Below are 18,053 nucleotides of genomic sequence, written 5' to 3'. Positions count from 1 at the left end.
CTATTTTCATTTATTTCTCTCCAGTATTTCCCCACATCATTAGAGTAAATGTTACCCACCTTTTAATTTTGTCCACCAGTGTACTTACATACTGCAGAACACCTACTATACAAGATTTTCACAGCCCATGGGACCGAGCGAGGTGGCGCAGTGGCTGGCACACTGGACTCGCAATCGGGAGGACGACGGCTCAATCCCGCATCCGACCATCCTGATTTAGGTTTTCCGTGATTTCCCTAAATCGCTCCAGGCAAATGGCGGGATGGTTGCTTTGAAAGGGCACGGCCGACTTCCTATCCTGTCCTTCCCTCAACCGATGACACCGATGACCTGGCAGTTTGGTCTCTTCCCCCAAAACAGCCCAACCCAACACAACTCTGCCCACAGTCGAGAGGGGATACTTACTTTCCAACTCCCCCTCGTACATCTACCTTCTCGAATTTTCTCATCGTGGTCATTTTGCGAGAAGAGGTAACAGGTCATCGGACTCTTCCCAGAAAATATTGTCTCTAAATTTCAAGAGTAAACCTCTCCGTGATGCTCTCTTGTATCATCTCCCACTGGAGTTTATTGAGCATCTCTGTAACACTTTCGCGTCGACGAAACTACCTCGTGACGAAAAAATGGTTCACATGGCTCTGAGCACTACGGGACTGCGGTCATCAGTCCCCTAGAACTTAGAACTACTTAAACCTAACTAACCTAAGGACATCACACACACATCCATGCCCGAGGCAGGATTCGTACCTGCGACCGTAGCGGTCACGCGGTTCCAGACTGAAGCGCCTAGAATCGCACGGCCACAGCGGCCGGCACCTCGTGACGAAACGCGCCGCTCTCCGTTGGATTTTCTCTACTTCTCTCGTAAGTCTCACCTCTTACGGATCCCAGATTGATGAAAACTACTCAAGAATAGGCTCCTTGTAAGCCCATTCGTGGATAGCTTGTATAGTCTGCAGACTGTCTCTCGGAGCTTCCAACATTGTGTACTACATATTCTAGAGGCTAATGCCTTGTCTATGCAACTACTCTCTTCTGTCATCGACTGTTTGTTTCATTTCTGTGTAACTGTCACATCCTATCCTCTTCTCGATGTCTTCCAAATGCTTCATCCTAGAACGTCCTCTCCTTTCCCAGCACTTCAAGAATGTTAATGATGAAAGTATTGTACATGATGACATGTCCAACAAATTTTCTATCTTTTCCAATTCCTTTTACAACCGTCAACTTTCCTTAAGATTTCCAGACTGTTTTTGTTTTCTTCAGGTATTGTTCAAATGCCGGGATGGTTCCTTTTAAAGGGCACGGCCGACTTCCTTCCCTGTCCTTCCCTAATCCGATGAGACCGATGACCTCGCTCCCAGGTCGCCTGCCCCAAACAATCCATCCGACAGCCCACGGTGCACGGTGTGTTGCAGAGGCTGCTGGACAGGGTGTGGCCGTACATGGAGCCCGTGCAGGTGGGGTCTGTGCTGGTGGCGGGCTGGGGCACGCAGATGGTGGTGCAGCTGCTGGAGCGCCTGCAGCTGCCTGGCGGAGGCAACGCCTCGCACAAGTTCCTCGCCCTCGAGCTCACCACGCTGGCGACTGAGCTGCAGGGTGCTGCAGCGGACAGCGTCGCGGCGCTCTTCCCCTGCTCTGGAGCCTTCTCGCCCTCCTTCTGGAGCCGCAGTCAGTACCCACTAACGCCTTCTCTTTCTTCTGGGAGGGGGAGGCCATGGAATGGGACCGTTCAGTTATCGCGAGTGGTTCAAATGGTTGAAATGGCTCTGGGCACTATGGGACTTAACATCTGAGGTCATCAGTCCCCTAGAACTTGGAAAAAAATGGAAATGAAGTCCCATGCTTCTTTCCAGAGCGTAGGGGAACGGTGCAGGAGACCCGCACCGCTTTACTAGGCAAGGTCCTAGTGGAGGTGGTTTGCCATTGCCTTCCTCCGACCGTGATGGGGATGAATGATGATGATGAAGACGACACAACAACACCCAGTCATCTCGAGGCAGGAAAAATCCCTGACCCCTCCGGGAATCGAACCCGGGAACCCGTGTTCGGGAAGCGTGAACGCTACCGCGAGACCACGAGCAGCGGACACCGTAGAACTTAGAATTACTTAAACCTAACTAACCTAAGGACATCACACAAATCCAAGTCCGAGGTAGGATTCGAACCTGCGACCGTAGTGGTCGCGCGGTTCCAGACTGAAGCGCCTAGGACTGCTCGGCCACACCGGCCAGCTATCGCGACTGTAAAAAAGCGCATGGGGTTCCCTGTACACATGGTTGAGCATTTTAAATTGTTTTTGAAATATCTGGAAAACTATAAATCAGATTCAAAAAAGGTCATAATTAACTGAGATTGTACCTCCAAGTATCGTTTCGGACCTCAATTTGATGACATACGAGGGTCACTCCAAAAGAAATGCAGACTATTTTTTTTTAATTCATCTTTTATTATACATGTTTGAAACTTTTACATTGTGTAGATACATCCTTTAGGAACAATATTTTCATTTCTCCACATAATTTCCATCCCTATCAACTGCCTTACGCCATCTTGGAACCAGCGCCTATACACCCGCACGGTCAAATTCTGGACGAACCTGTTGGAGCCTCTGTTTGGCAGCGTGCACAAGGGACTCATCATCTTCAAACCTTCTTCCTCGAAGAGAGTCTTTTAGTTTCCCAAAGATACGAAAGTCAATCCCAAAGAAAGCAGGTGTTGCCAATTGTGAAAATTACCGAACTATCAGTTTAATAAGTCACAGCTGCAAAATACTAACGCGAATTCTTTACAGACGAATGGAAAAACTAGTAGAAGCCGACCACGGGGAAGATCAGTTTGTATTCCGTAGGAATACTGGAACACGTGAGGCAATACTGATCCTACGACTTATCTTAGATGCCAGATTAACGAAAGGGAAACCTACGTTTCTAGCATTTGTAGACTTAGAGAAAGCTTTTGACAATGTTGACTGGAATACTCTCTTTCAAATTCTGAAGGTGGCAGGGGTAAAATACAGGGACCGAAAGGCTATTTACAATTTGTACAGAAACCAGATGGCAGTTATAAGAGTCTAGGGACATGAAAGGGAAGCAGTGGTTGGGAACGGAGTGAGACAGGGTTGTAGTCTCTCCCCGATGTTATTTAATCTGTATATTGAGCAAGCAGTGAGGGAAACAAAAGAAAAATTCGGTGTATGTATTAAAATCCATGGAGAAGAAATAAAAACTTTGAGGTTCGCCGATGACATTGTAATTCTGTCAGAGACAGCAAAGGACTTGGAAAAGCAGTTGAACGGAATGGATAGTGTATTGAAAGGAGGGTATAAGATGAACATCAACAAAAGCAAAACGAGGATAATTTAATGTAGTCGAATTAAGTCGGGTGATGCTGCGGGAATTAGATCAGGAAATGAGAGTTTTGCTATTTGGGGAGCAAAATAACTGATGATGGTCGAAGTAGAGAGGATATCAAATGTAGAGTAGCAATGGCAAGGAAAGCGTTTCTGAAGAATAGAAATTTGTTAACGTAGAGTATAGATTTAAGTGTTAGGAAGTCGTTTCTGAAAGTATTTGTATGGAGTGTAGCCATGTATGGAAGTGAAACGTGGACGATAACTAGTTTGGACAAGAAGAGAATAGAAGTTTTCGAAATGTGGTGCTACAGAAGAATGCTGAAGATTAGATGGGTAGATCACATAAGTAATGAGGAGGTATTGACTAGAATTGGGGAGAAGAGAAATTTGTGGCACAACGTGACTAGAAGAAGGGACCGGTTGGTAGGACATGTTCTGAGGCATCAAGGGATCACAAATTTAGTATTGGAGGGCAGCGCAGAGACTACAAATCGTAGAGGGAGACCAAGAGATCGAAACACTAATCAGATTCAGAAGGATGTAGGTTGCAGTAGGTACTGGGAGATGAAGAATCTTGCGCAGGATAGAGTAGCATGGAGAGCTGCATCAAACCAGTCTCAGGACTGAAGACCACAACAACAACAACAACAACAGCACAGCAACTCGATGTGGCATGGACTCAAATAGCGTTGGAAGTCACCTGCAGAAACAGAGCCATGCTGCCTCCAAAGCCGTCCATAACTGCGACAGAGCTGTCAGTGCAGGATTTTGTGCAGAAACTGACTTCTCGATTGTCGTGTAAATGTTCGTTAGGATTCACGTTGGGTGGCCAAATCATTCACCTGTATCATCCAGGATGTTCTTCAAACCAATCGTGAACAATTGTGGCCCAGTTACATTTCCATTGTTGTCTGGGAACATGAAGTTCATGAATGGCTGCAAATGGCCTCCAAGTAGCTCAAATGGTTCAAATGGCTCTAAGCACTATAGGACTTAACATCTGAGGTCATCAGTACCCCGGACATAGAACTACTTAAGGCTAACTAACCTAAGGACATTACACACATCCATGCCCAAGGCAGGATTCGAACCTACGATCGTAGCAGCAGCGCGGTTCCGGACTGAAGCGCGTAGAACCGATCGGCCACAGACCCGGCTCTCCAATTAGCCAGCCAGTTATCGGTTCAGTTTGGCAATGTAAACACAGCCCCCATCATTATGTACCCACCACCAGCTTACACAGAGCCTTCTTAACAACTGGGGTCCACGGCTCCATAGAGTTTCTGCCTTCTCGAACCCTACCATCATGAAATCGGGATTCATCTGACCAGGCCACAATTTTCCAGTCGTCTACGATCCAACCAATACGGCCACGAGCACAGGAAAGACGCTATAGGCGAAGTAGTGCTGCTAGAAAAAAAGGCACTCACTTCGGTCGTCTGCTGCCACAGCCCATTAACGCCAAATTCCGCTGCACTGTCCTAACGGATACGATCGACGTACGTCCCTCATTTCTGCAGTTACGTCACGCATTGTTGCTTGTATGTTAGCACTGACAACTCTACTCAAATGCCGTTGCACTCGGTCATTAAGTGAAGGCCGTCGCCACTGCATTGTCCGTGGAAAGAGGTATTGCCCGAAATCTGGTATTCTCGGCATACCCTAGGCAATGTGGATCGCAAAATACTGAATTCCCTAATGGAAGCCGGCCGTGGTGGTCTCGCGGTTCTAGGCGCGCAGTCCGGAACCGTGCGACCGCTACGGTCGCAGGTTCGAATCCTGCCTCGGGCATGGATGTGTGTGATGTCCTTAGGTTAGTTAGGTTTAAGTACTTCTAAGTTCTAGGGGACTGATGACCACAGCAGTTGAGTCCCATAGTGCTCAGAGCCATTTTTTGAACCCTAATGGAATGTCCCATGCGCCTAGCTCCAGTTACCATTCCGCATTGAAAGTCTGTTACTTCCGTCGTGCGGCCGTAATCACATCACAAACATTTTCCAATGGATCTCCTGAGTACGTATGACGACTCCGCTAACGCGCTGCCCTTTTATATTCTTGTGTACTCCATACTGCCTCAGTGTACACTACTTTACAACTGTTAAGGAACATACAATGAATCCTTTCACGACCGGATGTTTCAGCTGCCGAGAATTCTTCCGCATTGTATGGCCGTGGTCCATGGAACCCTTCTATCCCTGACGTTTCGTCCAAAGCTACGTTTGACATCTTCGCAGGTGCTCCTGATTGTGCTGAGTCTTGGCGGCACTGAAAGGCAGAGCTTCTTTATAAGGGTGAGCATTGGACAACCAATGCGAGAAGAGAAAACGTGTATCATAGTTGTTTCACGTGCTCCATCGGGCACCCAGCATGTGGTCAGGACGCATTGCGTGTCACCCAGTTGAGTACATCAGATACTCTATAACATTATAGTTCGCGTATATTGCATTGTTTGGCTGGAATGTCTCCCAAAATACTAGCCTCATGTCCAAGATTTGTCAGATGTGTGTTTACCCACGATCTTCTCAACAATAGCTCGGACGTATTCCAATCTCTGTCTTCTCCTACCATTCCCTCAGGTAAGACTGAAGTCATTCCTTGCTGTCTTAACACATGTTCGGATCTACACACATCAAAAGAAAAGTTCTCCAGAACTCCTGAAGATAGACGTTGACTGTTGATACTGTATCACAGACACAGTCCCTTTGACTGTTCAGAGATGTCACTAAACCAGCCCAAAGAGGTAAACAACCTTGCATGAGCAGGGCCTATTAGAAGGACGGGGTACGAAAGCCGACCATTTCCAGTCATTCCGCCAGGAAGGAGGTACACAGCTCGTGTTTTCTGTAGTTTAATCATGCCTAGACGGTCAGTACCGCGGTTCGATCGCGTCGGCATTGTTACTTTTTGCCAGGAAGGACTCTCAACAAGGGAAGTGTCCAGGCGTCTCGGAGTGAACCAAAGCGATGTTGTTCGGACATGGAGAAAATACAGAGAGAGAGAGAAAGTGTCGATGACATGACTCGCTCAGGCCGCCCAAGGGCTACTACTACAGTGGATGACCGTTACCTACGGATTCTGGCTCGGAGGAACACTGACAGCAACGCCACCATATTGAATAATGCTTTTCGTGCAGCCACAGGACGTCATGTTACGACTCAAACTGTGCACAATAGGCTGCATGATGGGCAACTGTACTCCAAACGTCCATGGCGAGGTCCATCTTTGAAACCACGGCACCGTGCAGCATGGTAGGAATGGGCCCAACAACATGCCGAATGGGCCGCTCAGGATTGCCATCATGTTCTCTTCACCGATGTGTGTCGGATATACCTTCAACCAGACAATCGTCGGAGACGTGTTTGGAGGCAAACTGGTCAGACTGAACGCCTTAGACACACTGTCCAGCGAGTGGAGCAAGGTGGAGGCCCCTGCTGTTTTGGGGTGGCATTATGTGGGGCCGCGTACGTCGCTGATGTTCGTGGAAGGCGCCGTAACGGCTGTATAACACGTCAATGCCATCCTCCGAACGATAGTGCAACCATATCGGCAGCATATTGCGAGGTATTCGTCTTCATGGACGACAATTCACACCCCCATCGTGCACATCTTGTGAATGACTCCCTTCAGGCTAACGACATCGCTCGACTAGAATGACCAGCATGATCTCCAGACATGTACCCTATCGAAAATGTTGAGATAGATTGAAAAGGGCTCTTTATGGACGACGTGGCCCACCAACCGATCTGAGGGATGTACGCCTAATCGCCGTTGTCTGTGTGACAATCTGGACCAACAGTGCCTTGATGAACTTGTGAATGGTATGCCACGTCGAATGCAGGCGTGCATCAATGCAACTGGGTATTAGAGGTACCGGCGTGTACAGCTATCTGGACCAACACCTCTGAAGGTCTCACTGTATGGTGGCACAACTTGCAATGTCTAGTTTTCATGAGCAATAAAAAGGCCGGAAATGATGTTTATGTTGATCTCTATTCCAGTTTTCTGTAATGCGTTCGGAACTCTCGGAACCGAGGTGATCCAAAACTTTTTTTTGATGTGTGTATATTTCGAAAGCTGTGTGAGCTCTCACATATCTAATTTTTCCCTCACGGTCTTTTCGTGAGATGTGCATAGCAGGAAGCATTATATTGCTTGACCCTTCTAGGAATGTATGCTCTCACGGTTTTAACAGACCATAACGTGATATAGAACAGCCCTCTTGCAGCGTCCGCCAATGGAGTTGGCTGAGAATCTCTGTGACGTTTACGCACTTACTAAAAGAACTTGTAACGAAACGTGCTGCTCTTCTTTGGATCTTCTCTGTTTCCTCTATCAGTCCCACCTGTCACGGATCCTGTAATTATAAGCAATATTCAAGTATTAATCGAACGAGGTCTTGTAAGCTACTTCCTTTGTGAGTGCACTACATTTCCTGAAGATTCGTACAATGGATTTCAGTGTGGTGCAAGTGCGATTAGTACAGGGTGATTCAAAAAGAATACAACTTTAAAAATGTGTATTTAATGAAAGAAACATAATATAACCTTCTGTTATACATCATTACAAAGAGTATTTAAAAAGGTTTTTTTTCACTCAAAAACAAGTTCAGAGATGTTCAATATGGCCCCCTCCAGACACTCGAGCAATATCAATCCGATACTCCAACTCGTTCCACACTCTCTGTGGCATATCAGGCGTAACAGTTTGGATAGCTGCTGTTATTTCTCGTTTCAAATCATCAATGGTGGCTGGGAGAGGTGGCCGAAACACCATATCCTTAACATACCCCCATAAGAAAAAATCGCAGGGGGTAAGATCAGGGCTTCTTGGAGGCCAGTGATGAAGTGCTCTGTCACGGGCTGCCTGGCGGCCGATCCATCGCCTCGGGTAGTTGACGTTCAGGTAGTTACAGACAGATAAGTGCCAATGTGGTGGCGCTCCATCCTGCTGAAATATGAATTGTTGTGCTTCTTGTTCGAGCTGAGGGAACAGCCAATTCTCTAACATCTCCAGATACTGTAGTCCAGTTACAGTAGCACCTTCGAAGAAAAAGGGACCAAGAACTTTATTTGCTGAAATGGCACAGAAAACGTTCACCTTAGGCGAGTCACGTTCATACTGTTTCCCGCGGATTCTCAGTGCCCCATATACAGACATTGTGACGGTTGACTTTCCCGTTAGTGTGGAAAGTTGCTTCATCACTAAACACAATCTTTGAAACGAAAGATTCATCTGTTTCCATTTGAGCAAGGATAAAATCACAGAAATCGATTCTTTTAATCTTATCAGCTGCAGACAGTGCTTGAACCAATTTCATACGATAAGGTTTCATAACTAACCTTTTTCGTAGGACTCTCCATACAGTTGATTGTGGAATTTGCAGCTCTCTGCTAGCTCTGCGAGTCGATTTTCCTGGGCTGCGAACAAATGCTTGCTGGATACGTGCTACATTTTCATCACTCGTTCTCGGCCGTCCAGAACTTTTCCCTTTGAACAAACACCCATTCTCTGTAAACTGTTTATACCAACGTTTAATACACCACCTATCAGGAGGTTTAACACCATACTTCGTTCGAAATGCACGCTGAACAACTGTCGTCGATTCACTTCTGCCGTACTCAATAACACAAAAAGCTTTCTGTTGAGCGGTCGCCATCTTAGCATCAACTGACGCTGACGGCTAGTCAACAGCGCCTCAAGCGAACAAATGTACAACTAAATGAAACTTTATAGCTCCCTTAATTCGCTGACAGATAGTGCTTAGCTCTGCCTTTTGTCGTTGCAGAGTTTTAAATTCCTAAAGTTGTGGTATTCTTTTTGAATCACCCTGTATTATGAGGTCGTTCCACTTCACATTGCTCCGTATTCACACTCATGATAATTTGTGGATTTGACTGCTTCAGATGATTGTTCTGCAACCATATGCTCATAAAATAATGGCTCTTTCTGCATATTTATGTTCAGTTTGCTACATTTATCTATGTCGAGGGTCAACTGATACTCCCTGCACCAAGTGTCGATGCTCTGCACGTTGTCTGCATTTCGCTACAGTTATTGTGAAAAGTAGAGGTCATGTAACACGCCGTTATGGTACTGTGTGTTCTGTTTGCTAGAAACTCTTCAATCCAATCATACAGCTGGTCTGATATTCGATAGGCTAGTATTTTATTTATTAGACGGCAGTGTGGAACTGTACTGACCGCATCCAGGGAGCATGGCACCTACTTGGCTTCCCGTACCTACTGCTTTCAGGTTCTCGTGGACGAACAGAGCAAGCTGTGTTCCACACGATCGTTGTTACGGCATCCTAATTGAACCCAACAGAGAAGATTTTCGGTCTCCCAGAATGTCATAATATCCAAGCATAAAACATGTTCCAGAACTGTACAACAGACCAACGTGAGAGATATGGACCTTTAGCTTTGTCGTATGTTCTAGGGCCCTTCTTGAAAACGGGAACGACCTGTGTTTTTTAGTCATCAGGAACACTTCGCTCCTCCAAAGACCTAAGGTACACTGCTGCTAAAAGTGTGTTAGTTCCTTCTAGTGGGACCAAACTGCTGAGGACGTCATCTGTCCCAAGGCTTACACACTACTTAATCTAACTTAAACTAAATTACGCTAAGGACAACACACACACACACACACACACACACACACACACACACACACACACACACACACACACACACACATGCCCGAGGGAGGACTCGAAACTCCCCGGGGGCAGCCGCGCGAACCGTGGCAAGGCGCCCTAGACCGAGCGGCTGCCCCGCGTGGCTTTCTGCTGTTGAGTGATTTCATTTGCTCTTCTATCCCTTGATCACTTATTTTCACTTGTGTCATTTTGAAGTTCGTGCGACGAAGTAAATGAGGAACAGCAGTACAATATTCCTCAGTGAAAAAGATTTGCAAAAAGCCGTTTAGTATTTCACACCTCTCTCCGTCACCCTACGTGTCGATGCCATTGTAGTCACAGGGTGTCTGAAAGGATGGCTTCGATCCATTCACTGACTTAAAATAACGTCAAAACTTCTTAGAATTTTTCTATCAGATAGGTAGACAGAATTTTACTTTCGAATTTATTGAACGTTTCACGCATGGCTCTCTTTGCACTAACTTTTGCTTCGTTCTGTCTTTGTGAGACTTTGGCTACATTTAAATGTGCAGCGAAGCTCTCTTTTCTTCCGTGGCAGTAGTGGAACCATAGTGGATCTTTTCCATCCCTATCAATTTTGCTCAGCAGATACCGGTCTAAGGCATATTGTACCATACTACTCCACATTGTCCACTGATGCTCTGCTGTCAGTGCTGGAGATAAAATTTTCATGGAGACCATATGAAATGCGTCTCTTGTCGCTCTTCCTTGTCAGAAATACCTTCCTCTGTATTCTTATTAGCTGTTCGAGTATATATTTATTCCAATTTTCTATTAGTCCACTTCCTCCTTCCCCCTTCCTCTGTTCATCTCCTCTTCATCCCCTCTCTGTCAATCTCCTCCAACTCCTCCCTTTATTCACCTTCTCCACGCCCCTTTCTGTTCATCTCCCCCTCTCACCTATCTCTGCCCACCTGACCCTTTCTCCCTTCTATGTCCATTTCCTCCTCACTGTTCATCTCCTCCTCGCCCTCCGCCCTCTCTCTGCCTATCTCTTCCTCCCCCTCCCTCAGTCCATCCCCTCCTCCCCTCCCCATCTGTGGGCATCCCTTCTTCCCCCCTCGCTGCCTGTCCATCTCTCCACAGTGCTTCTCTCTACATGTTATGACACTGACCCCAATAGCAGGCTGGTGGTTCTTACCCCCTAGGTACACTACTGGCCATTAAAATTGCTACACCAAGAGGAAGTGCAGATGATAAACGGGTATTCATTGGGCAAATACACTCCTGGAAATTGAAATAAGAACACCGTGAATTCATTGTCCAGGAAGAGGAAACTTTATTGACACATTCCTGGGGTCAGATACATCACATGATCACACTGACAGAACCACAGGCACATAGACACAGGCAACAGAGCATGCACAATGTCGGCACTAGTACAGTGTATATCCACCTTTCGCAGCAATGCAGGCTGCTTGCTATTCTCCCATGGAGACGATCGTAGAGATGCTGGATGTAGTCCTGTGGAACGGCTTGCCATGCCATTTCCACCTGGCGCCTCAGTTGGACCAGCGTTCGTGCTGGACGTGCAGACCGCGTGAGACGACGCTTCATCCAGTCCCAAACATGCTCAATGGGGGACAGATCCGGAGATCTTGCTGGCCAGGGTAGTTGACTTACACCTTCTAGAGCACGTTGGGTGGCACGGGATACATGTGGACGTGCATTGTCCTGTTGGAACAGCAAGTTCCCTTGCCGGTCTAGGAATGGTAGAACGATGGGTTCGATGACGGTTTGGATGTACCGTGCACTATTCAGTGTCCCCTCGACGATCACCAGTGGTGTACAGCCAGTGTAGGAGATCGCTCCCCACACCATGATGCCGGGTGTTGGCCCTGTGTGCCTCGGTCGTATGCAGTCCTGATTGTGGCGCTCACCTGCACGGCGCCAAACACGCATACGACCATCATTGGCACCAAGGCAGAAGCGACTCTCATCGCTGAAGACGACACGTCTCCATTCGTCCCTCCATTCACGCCTGTCGCGACACCACTGGAGGCGGGCTGCACGATGTTGGGGCGTGAGCGGAAGACGGCCTAACGGTGTGCGGGACCGTAGCCCAGCTTCATGGAGACGGTTGCGAATGGTCCTCGCCGATACCCCAGGAGCAACAGTGTCCCTAATTTGCTGGGAAGTGGCGGTGCGTAGGATCCTACGGTCTTGGCGTGCATCCGTGCGTCGCTGCGGTCCGGTCCCAGGTCGACGGGCACGTGCACCTTCCGCCGACCACTGGCGACAACATCGATGTACTGTGGAGACCTCACGCCCCACGTGTTGAGCAATTCGGCGGTACGTCCACCCGGCCTCCCGCATGCCCACTATACGCCCTCGCTCAAAGTCCGTCAACTGCACATACGGTTCACGTCCACGCTGTCGCGGCATGCTACCAGTGTTAAAGACTGCGATGGAGCTCCGTATGCCACGGCAACTGGCTGACACTGACGGCGGCGGTGCACAAATGCTGCGCAGCTAGCGCCATTCGACGGCCAACACCGCGGTTCCTGGTGTGTCCGCTGTGCCGTGCGTGTGATCATTGCTTGTACAGCCCTCTCGCAGTGTCCGGAGCAAGTATGGTGCGTCTGACACACCGGTGTCAATGTGTTCTTTTTTCCATTTCCAGGAGTGTATATTATACTAGAACTGACATGTGATTACATTTTCATACAATTTGGGTGCATAGATCCTGAGAAATCAGTACCCAGAACAACCACCTCTGGCCGTAATAGAGGCCTTGATTCGCCTGGCCATTGAGTCAAACAGAGTTTGGGTGGTGTGTACAGGTACAGCTGCCCATGCAGCTTCAACACTATACCACTGTTCATCAAGAGTAGTGACTGGCGTATTGTGACGAGACAGTTGCTCGGCCACCATTGACCAGACGTTTTCAGTTGGTGAGACATCTGGATAACGTGCTGGTCAGGGCAGCAGTCGAACATTTTCAGTATCCAGAAAGGCCCGTGCTGGACCTGCAACATGCGGTCGTGCATTATCCTACTGAAATGTAGGGTTTCACAGGGATCGAATGAAGGGTAGAGCAACGGGTCGTAACACATCTGAAATGTAACGTCCACTGTTCAAAGTGCCGTCAGTGCGAACAAGAGGTGACCGAGACGTGTAACAAATGGCACCCCATACCATCACGCAGGGTGATACGCCAGTATGGCGATGACGAATAAACGCTTCCAATGTGCGTTCACCGCGATATCGGCAAACACGGATGCTACCATCATGATGCTATAAAAGGAACCTGGATTCATTAGAAAAAAAAACGACGTTTTGCCATTCGTGCACCCATGTTCGTCGTCGAGTAGACCATCGCAGGCGCTCCTGTCTGTGATGCAGCGTCATGGGTAACCGCAGCCGTGGTCTGCGAGCTGATAGTCCATGCTGGTGCAAACGTCGTCGAACTCTTCGTGCAGATGGTTGTTGTCTTGCAAACGTCCCCGTTGACTCAGGGATCGAGACGCGGCTGCGCGATGCGTTACAGCCATGCGGATAAGATGCCTACCATCTCGACTGCTAGTGATACGAGGCCATTGGGATCCAGCACGGCGTTCCGTATTACCCTCCTGAACCCACCGATTCCATATTCTGCTAACAGTCATTGGATCTCGACGAACGCGAGCAGTAATGTCGCGATTCGATAAACCGCAATCGCGATAGGCTACAATCCGACCTTTATCCAAGTCGGAAACGTCATGGTACGCATTTCTCCTCCTTACACGAGGCATCACAACAACGTTTCACCAGCCAACGCCGGTCAACTGCTGTTTGTGTATGAGAAATCGGTTGGACTTTCCCCATGTCAGCACCTTGTAGGTGTCGCCACTGGCGTCAACCTTGTGTGAATGCTCTGAAAAGCTAATCATTTGCATATCACAGCATCTTCTTCCTATCGTTTAAATTTCGCGTCTGCAGCACGTCATCTTCGTGGTGTAGCAATTTTAATGTTTCACAGTGTAGTTTCATTTTCAGGCAGCTCCATGTTTATGACGTCGTATTTCCTGACTATATGATGTAGAATGGTACAATTGCACGTACATCCAGTGGTATTTGTGACTACCGTCTGCGGAATGTTTTGTGGATGTAGTTATTTGTATAAATGTAATAAATTAAAAGTCTTGCATGATGCGGTAGTTTCTCATGCATCTCAGTGTTCATGGCGGATATCTCCTGAGCGATCTGTCTTACAACGATTTAATTTTGCTGGTACTTTCAGTAGTATATGTAAATATTGTCTGCCAAATGTGTTGCGAAAACAACAAGTAGTAAAAATGTAGGGTCTAATAAATTAAAACGTCATGCTTCATGCACCAGTTTTGCTGCATGAACAGCTAAATTGTAGTAATAGATAAACTTCTCATCTTTCAACATTTTATGGGGGTTGCCAGAGAGAAAAAGTTTCCATAACCTTTGAAATTACGTGTAAAGATTGTTGCATTTCACTAAGGGCTCTGATTCGCCAATACTAAAATATGGGAGTTCACTCATCGTGGGCTACACTGATTTTTCTCCTCCACTCCCACACCTTTGAGAGGTAGCTTGATCTTACCCACACAGCGATCCTTTCTAGACGGTAAGTTTGGTTGAAATTGGTCCAGTGGTTTTGGAGGATGTATGGGACATACGTGTTCTCTTGAATGAGATGAAATGCTTATTCCTGTCACGAAAAGGTTTGATGTTAGGTTACGAATTTCGTAAGTCAGACAAGGAAAATATGTGCGAAATAGTGGAAAAGATGAAAAGCGTAAACTTACCAAATAATCCAAGAAAAGCGTTTTAACGTTTTAGCAGCAGCATAATTTTTTTTCCTCCGCCGTTTTCAAACATATCACTTCATTCAAGTGGCACATTCGCAAACACATGTTTGTAAACATTTCACACAAGTTTTGTACATAGTATAGTCAAAGATGAATTTTTCATAGTACTAATGATATAATTATTGAACAATTGACATATTCAAGAAACAATTGACATATGCAGGAAATAACTTTAGAACAGATCTTTAAAATTACTGAAATAGCTGTGGCTTGCGAAATCTGTTTGTTCATTTAACATCGAGTCTGGTATTTTGATTTGTGGAGGTATATCTCCAGTTGTTCTATAGATTTAGTGTCCTACCATTGGCTTCATTATGTTATACTTCCAAATTGTCCTCTAGAGTGTTGATGACATGTTTCGTTTCCAACATATGTTGTGCAATGTCTAACAGGCAGGACAACTGGGGCATGCGAATGTCTCTCTTGAATGAAGTGATATGTTTCAAAACGATGGAGGAAAAAAAAGTATTGCTGTTGCTGAAACGTTAAAAACGCTTTTCTTGAATTATTTTATAAGTTTACACTATTCATCTTTTCCACTATTTCTCACATACTTTCTGCGTCTGACTTACGAAATTCATAAGCTAACATCAAACCTTTTCGTGACAGGAATAAGCATTTCATCTCATTCAAAAGAACAAATAAAGCACGTATTAAGACGAGTTACACCTGAATATGGATCCACAGGGTCCGAAATGCATCGTGTACTGAATAAAAAACGAAAAATTTTTTTAATTCCTACCTCGAGTGTATTGAGTACAATCACGTTTGGAGCTGCAAAATATGGATAAAATTAAATCTGAATATTGCTTGATTCGACCACCCGACCAAATGGAGACCCAGAATGAGGTCCCTTTCAAACTGTATCGGGTGCTGACAATGCTGTCTCACAAGAGTATTTACATGTGTCCTGCCGGCCGCGGTGGTCTAGCGGTTCTAGGCGCGCAGTCTGGAACCGCGCGACTGCTACGGTTGCAGGTTCGAATCCTGCCTCGGGCATGGATGTGTGTGATGTCCTTAGGTTAGTTAGGTTTAAGTAGTTCTAAGTTCTAGGGGACTGATGACCACAGATGTTAAGTCCCATAGTGCTCAGAACCATTTGAATCATTTTTTGCAAGTGTCCTCCACAGTGGTCATTCAGCATCTGACGTTGTTCACGCCCCTTACATACCCTCCAGGCCTGGTCACAACACCAAACATGAACAACATTATGACACCAGAATGAGATTTTCACTCTGCAGCGGAGTGAGCGCTGATATGAAACTTCCTGGCAGATTACAACTTCGTGCCCGACCGAGACTCGAACTCGGGACCTTTGCCTTTCGCGGGCAAATGCTCTACCATCTACCGTAGCACGACTCACGACTCCGCTGCAGAGTGAAAATCTCATTCTGGAAACATCCCCCAGGCTGTGGCTAAACCATGTCTCTGCAGTATCCTTTCTTTCCGGAGTGCTAGTTCTGCAAGGTTCACAGGAGAGCTTCTGTAAAGTTTGGAAGGTAGGAGACGAGATACTGGCAGAAGTAAAGCTGTGAGGACCGGGCGTGAGTCGTGCTTCGGTAGCTGAGATGGTAGAGCACTTGCCTGCGAAAGGCAAAGGTCCCGAGTTCGAGGCTCGGTCGGGCACACAGTTTTAATCTGCCAGGAAGTTTCAACATTATGACACTCTGGAGGCCATTCTACATGGCACAGAGAATTGAAATTCTTATCATTTACACACATATCGATGGTATGTACCTATGTGAAGTTGGATTGACATCCCAACACGTGTTCTGGCTGCTTAATTACTTTTGTTCAGGCAGTGCACATTCTTTATTGTACTTTTTCTGAGTAGATGTGGCAAACAGAGCAAAAATTTGAGCTTTTCAAGTAACTTGCATGTTACAAAATACGGTACTACTTAGTTAATTATTAATTATCAAGCAATATCGATTTTTTTTTTTAAATTTACACATTTCCGCCTTACAGCCTTCAATAAGTCAATGAGTTTCGTAACATTCCATCCCCATCCTGTAATGACTCATTACGAATTCTTGGATGTATTGCATATTAACCTTCTCACTCTACAATGTACACTCATCTTTGTGCAGATGTCAAATACTTTGCACAAATGACATTGCTCAGTGCTTTCCCTGGCTTGAACAAATCTCATGATAGTGTTTCGATCTTTTATACATCTCACTTCTAGTGGCAAGCATCTGTGGTGCATTTAAATTCCAGCCTGTTGAGCCATTTGTGATACGAGCTTGTGTCAGTGTGGGATTTTTGCCCTTTTGTCCACAGTGGGAGTGAACGTGCTGACCCTACTGGAACTGGTGGCGCTCAGCTTGTGGGCCAATAGGCTGTACTGCACGGATGCGGCCCCATTTGACCACCTGGAAGAGGAACCGGAGCCCAACCAGCTGGAGGTGGCCTCTGGTGAGGTCACTTCAGCCTAGCAGAACGGCTAGACACGAGAGGACAGCCCACTTTGATTGTCTTCAGGATGAACTGACAGACGATCTTCTACAAGTGGTATCTGATGGGGCTGTTTTGGCCTGGTAGGACGGTGCTGGAGGATATACTTCCATTGTACTGTCTCCAGGAGGTGCCAGCAGCTGGAAGCTGCCACTGAGGTGCCTTTCTGTTTAGTGGGACACCATCGGATAAGAGGCACACTGTAATTTTCAAAAACTCATGAATCCCCTTAGAGAGCAAAGACTCTTCCGGCAGTTGTGACGGTGCGTCACATAAATGGACATTTGGAGAAGGGAAAAGAAGTTTTTGCTATGTGACATGTGAACCATAAATTGTCTAAAGACTAAGTACGTCTGCGCGATGTATATCAACAGTAGAGAACGTAAGTTATAACTATCAAAACACAAATATCGATATAATTAACAAAACACAGTTTTTTGTATAATCTCTGTGTAACATAGGCCATGAAGATCAGAGACAATGCTTTGACTGAACTCTCTCCTTTTTTGTTTCGTCAGAGGTAGACCGCCATTGTAGTCCTGGATAATAATTAATGTAAGTTTTTCTGTACTTTTGCAAAATATAATAGAAATTGTTATTAGAAAGTGTGTATTATTGACTTAGTGGGCACCTCTCATGATAGTAATCATTAATTAAAATTAACAAAGTTTTTTTTCAGAAGTTCGAGATGCGGGGAGCTCTTTTTCCCTAGCAGCATTTGGTCGGCCATTACGCTGACGATTCATGTTATTAAATGTAA

General features: G+C 46.3%; 1 protein-coding gene across 3 annotated transcripts in view; it reads left to right on the top strand.

The window, feature by feature from the left end:
* Nucleotides 1–17,831, top strand: part of LOC126210372 (organic solute transporter subunit alpha-like) — an 86,072-nt gene extending 68,241 nt beyond the window's left edge. For all 3 annotated transcript variants that reach the window (XM_049939601.1, XM_049939600.1, XM_049939602.1), the window contains 2 exons: nucleotides 1,419–1,671; nucleotides 17,120–17,831. In XM_049939601.1, the coding sequence (XP_049795558.1) occupies nucleotides 1,419–1,671; nucleotides 17,120–17,274 (408 nt within the window). In that variant the 3' untranslated portion in view covers nucleotides 17,275–17,831. The remainder of the gene's footprint in view (nucleotides 1–1,418; nucleotides 1,672–17,119) is intronic.
* Nucleotides 17,832–18,053: the final 222 nt, after the last annotated feature.

The sequence above is a fragment of the Schistocerca nitens genome, chromosome 10 (assembly GCF_023898315.1).
Source record: "Schistocerca nitens isolate TAMUIC-IGC-003100 chromosome 10, iqSchNite1.1, whole genome shotgun sequence".
Classification (NCBI taxonomy): Eukaryota; Metazoa; Arthropoda; class Insecta; order Orthoptera; family Acrididae; genus Schistocerca; species Schistocerca nitens.
The sequence above is the reverse complement of the archived record's forward strand: the minus strand, read 5'-3'. Positions and strand labels throughout refer to the sequence as shown.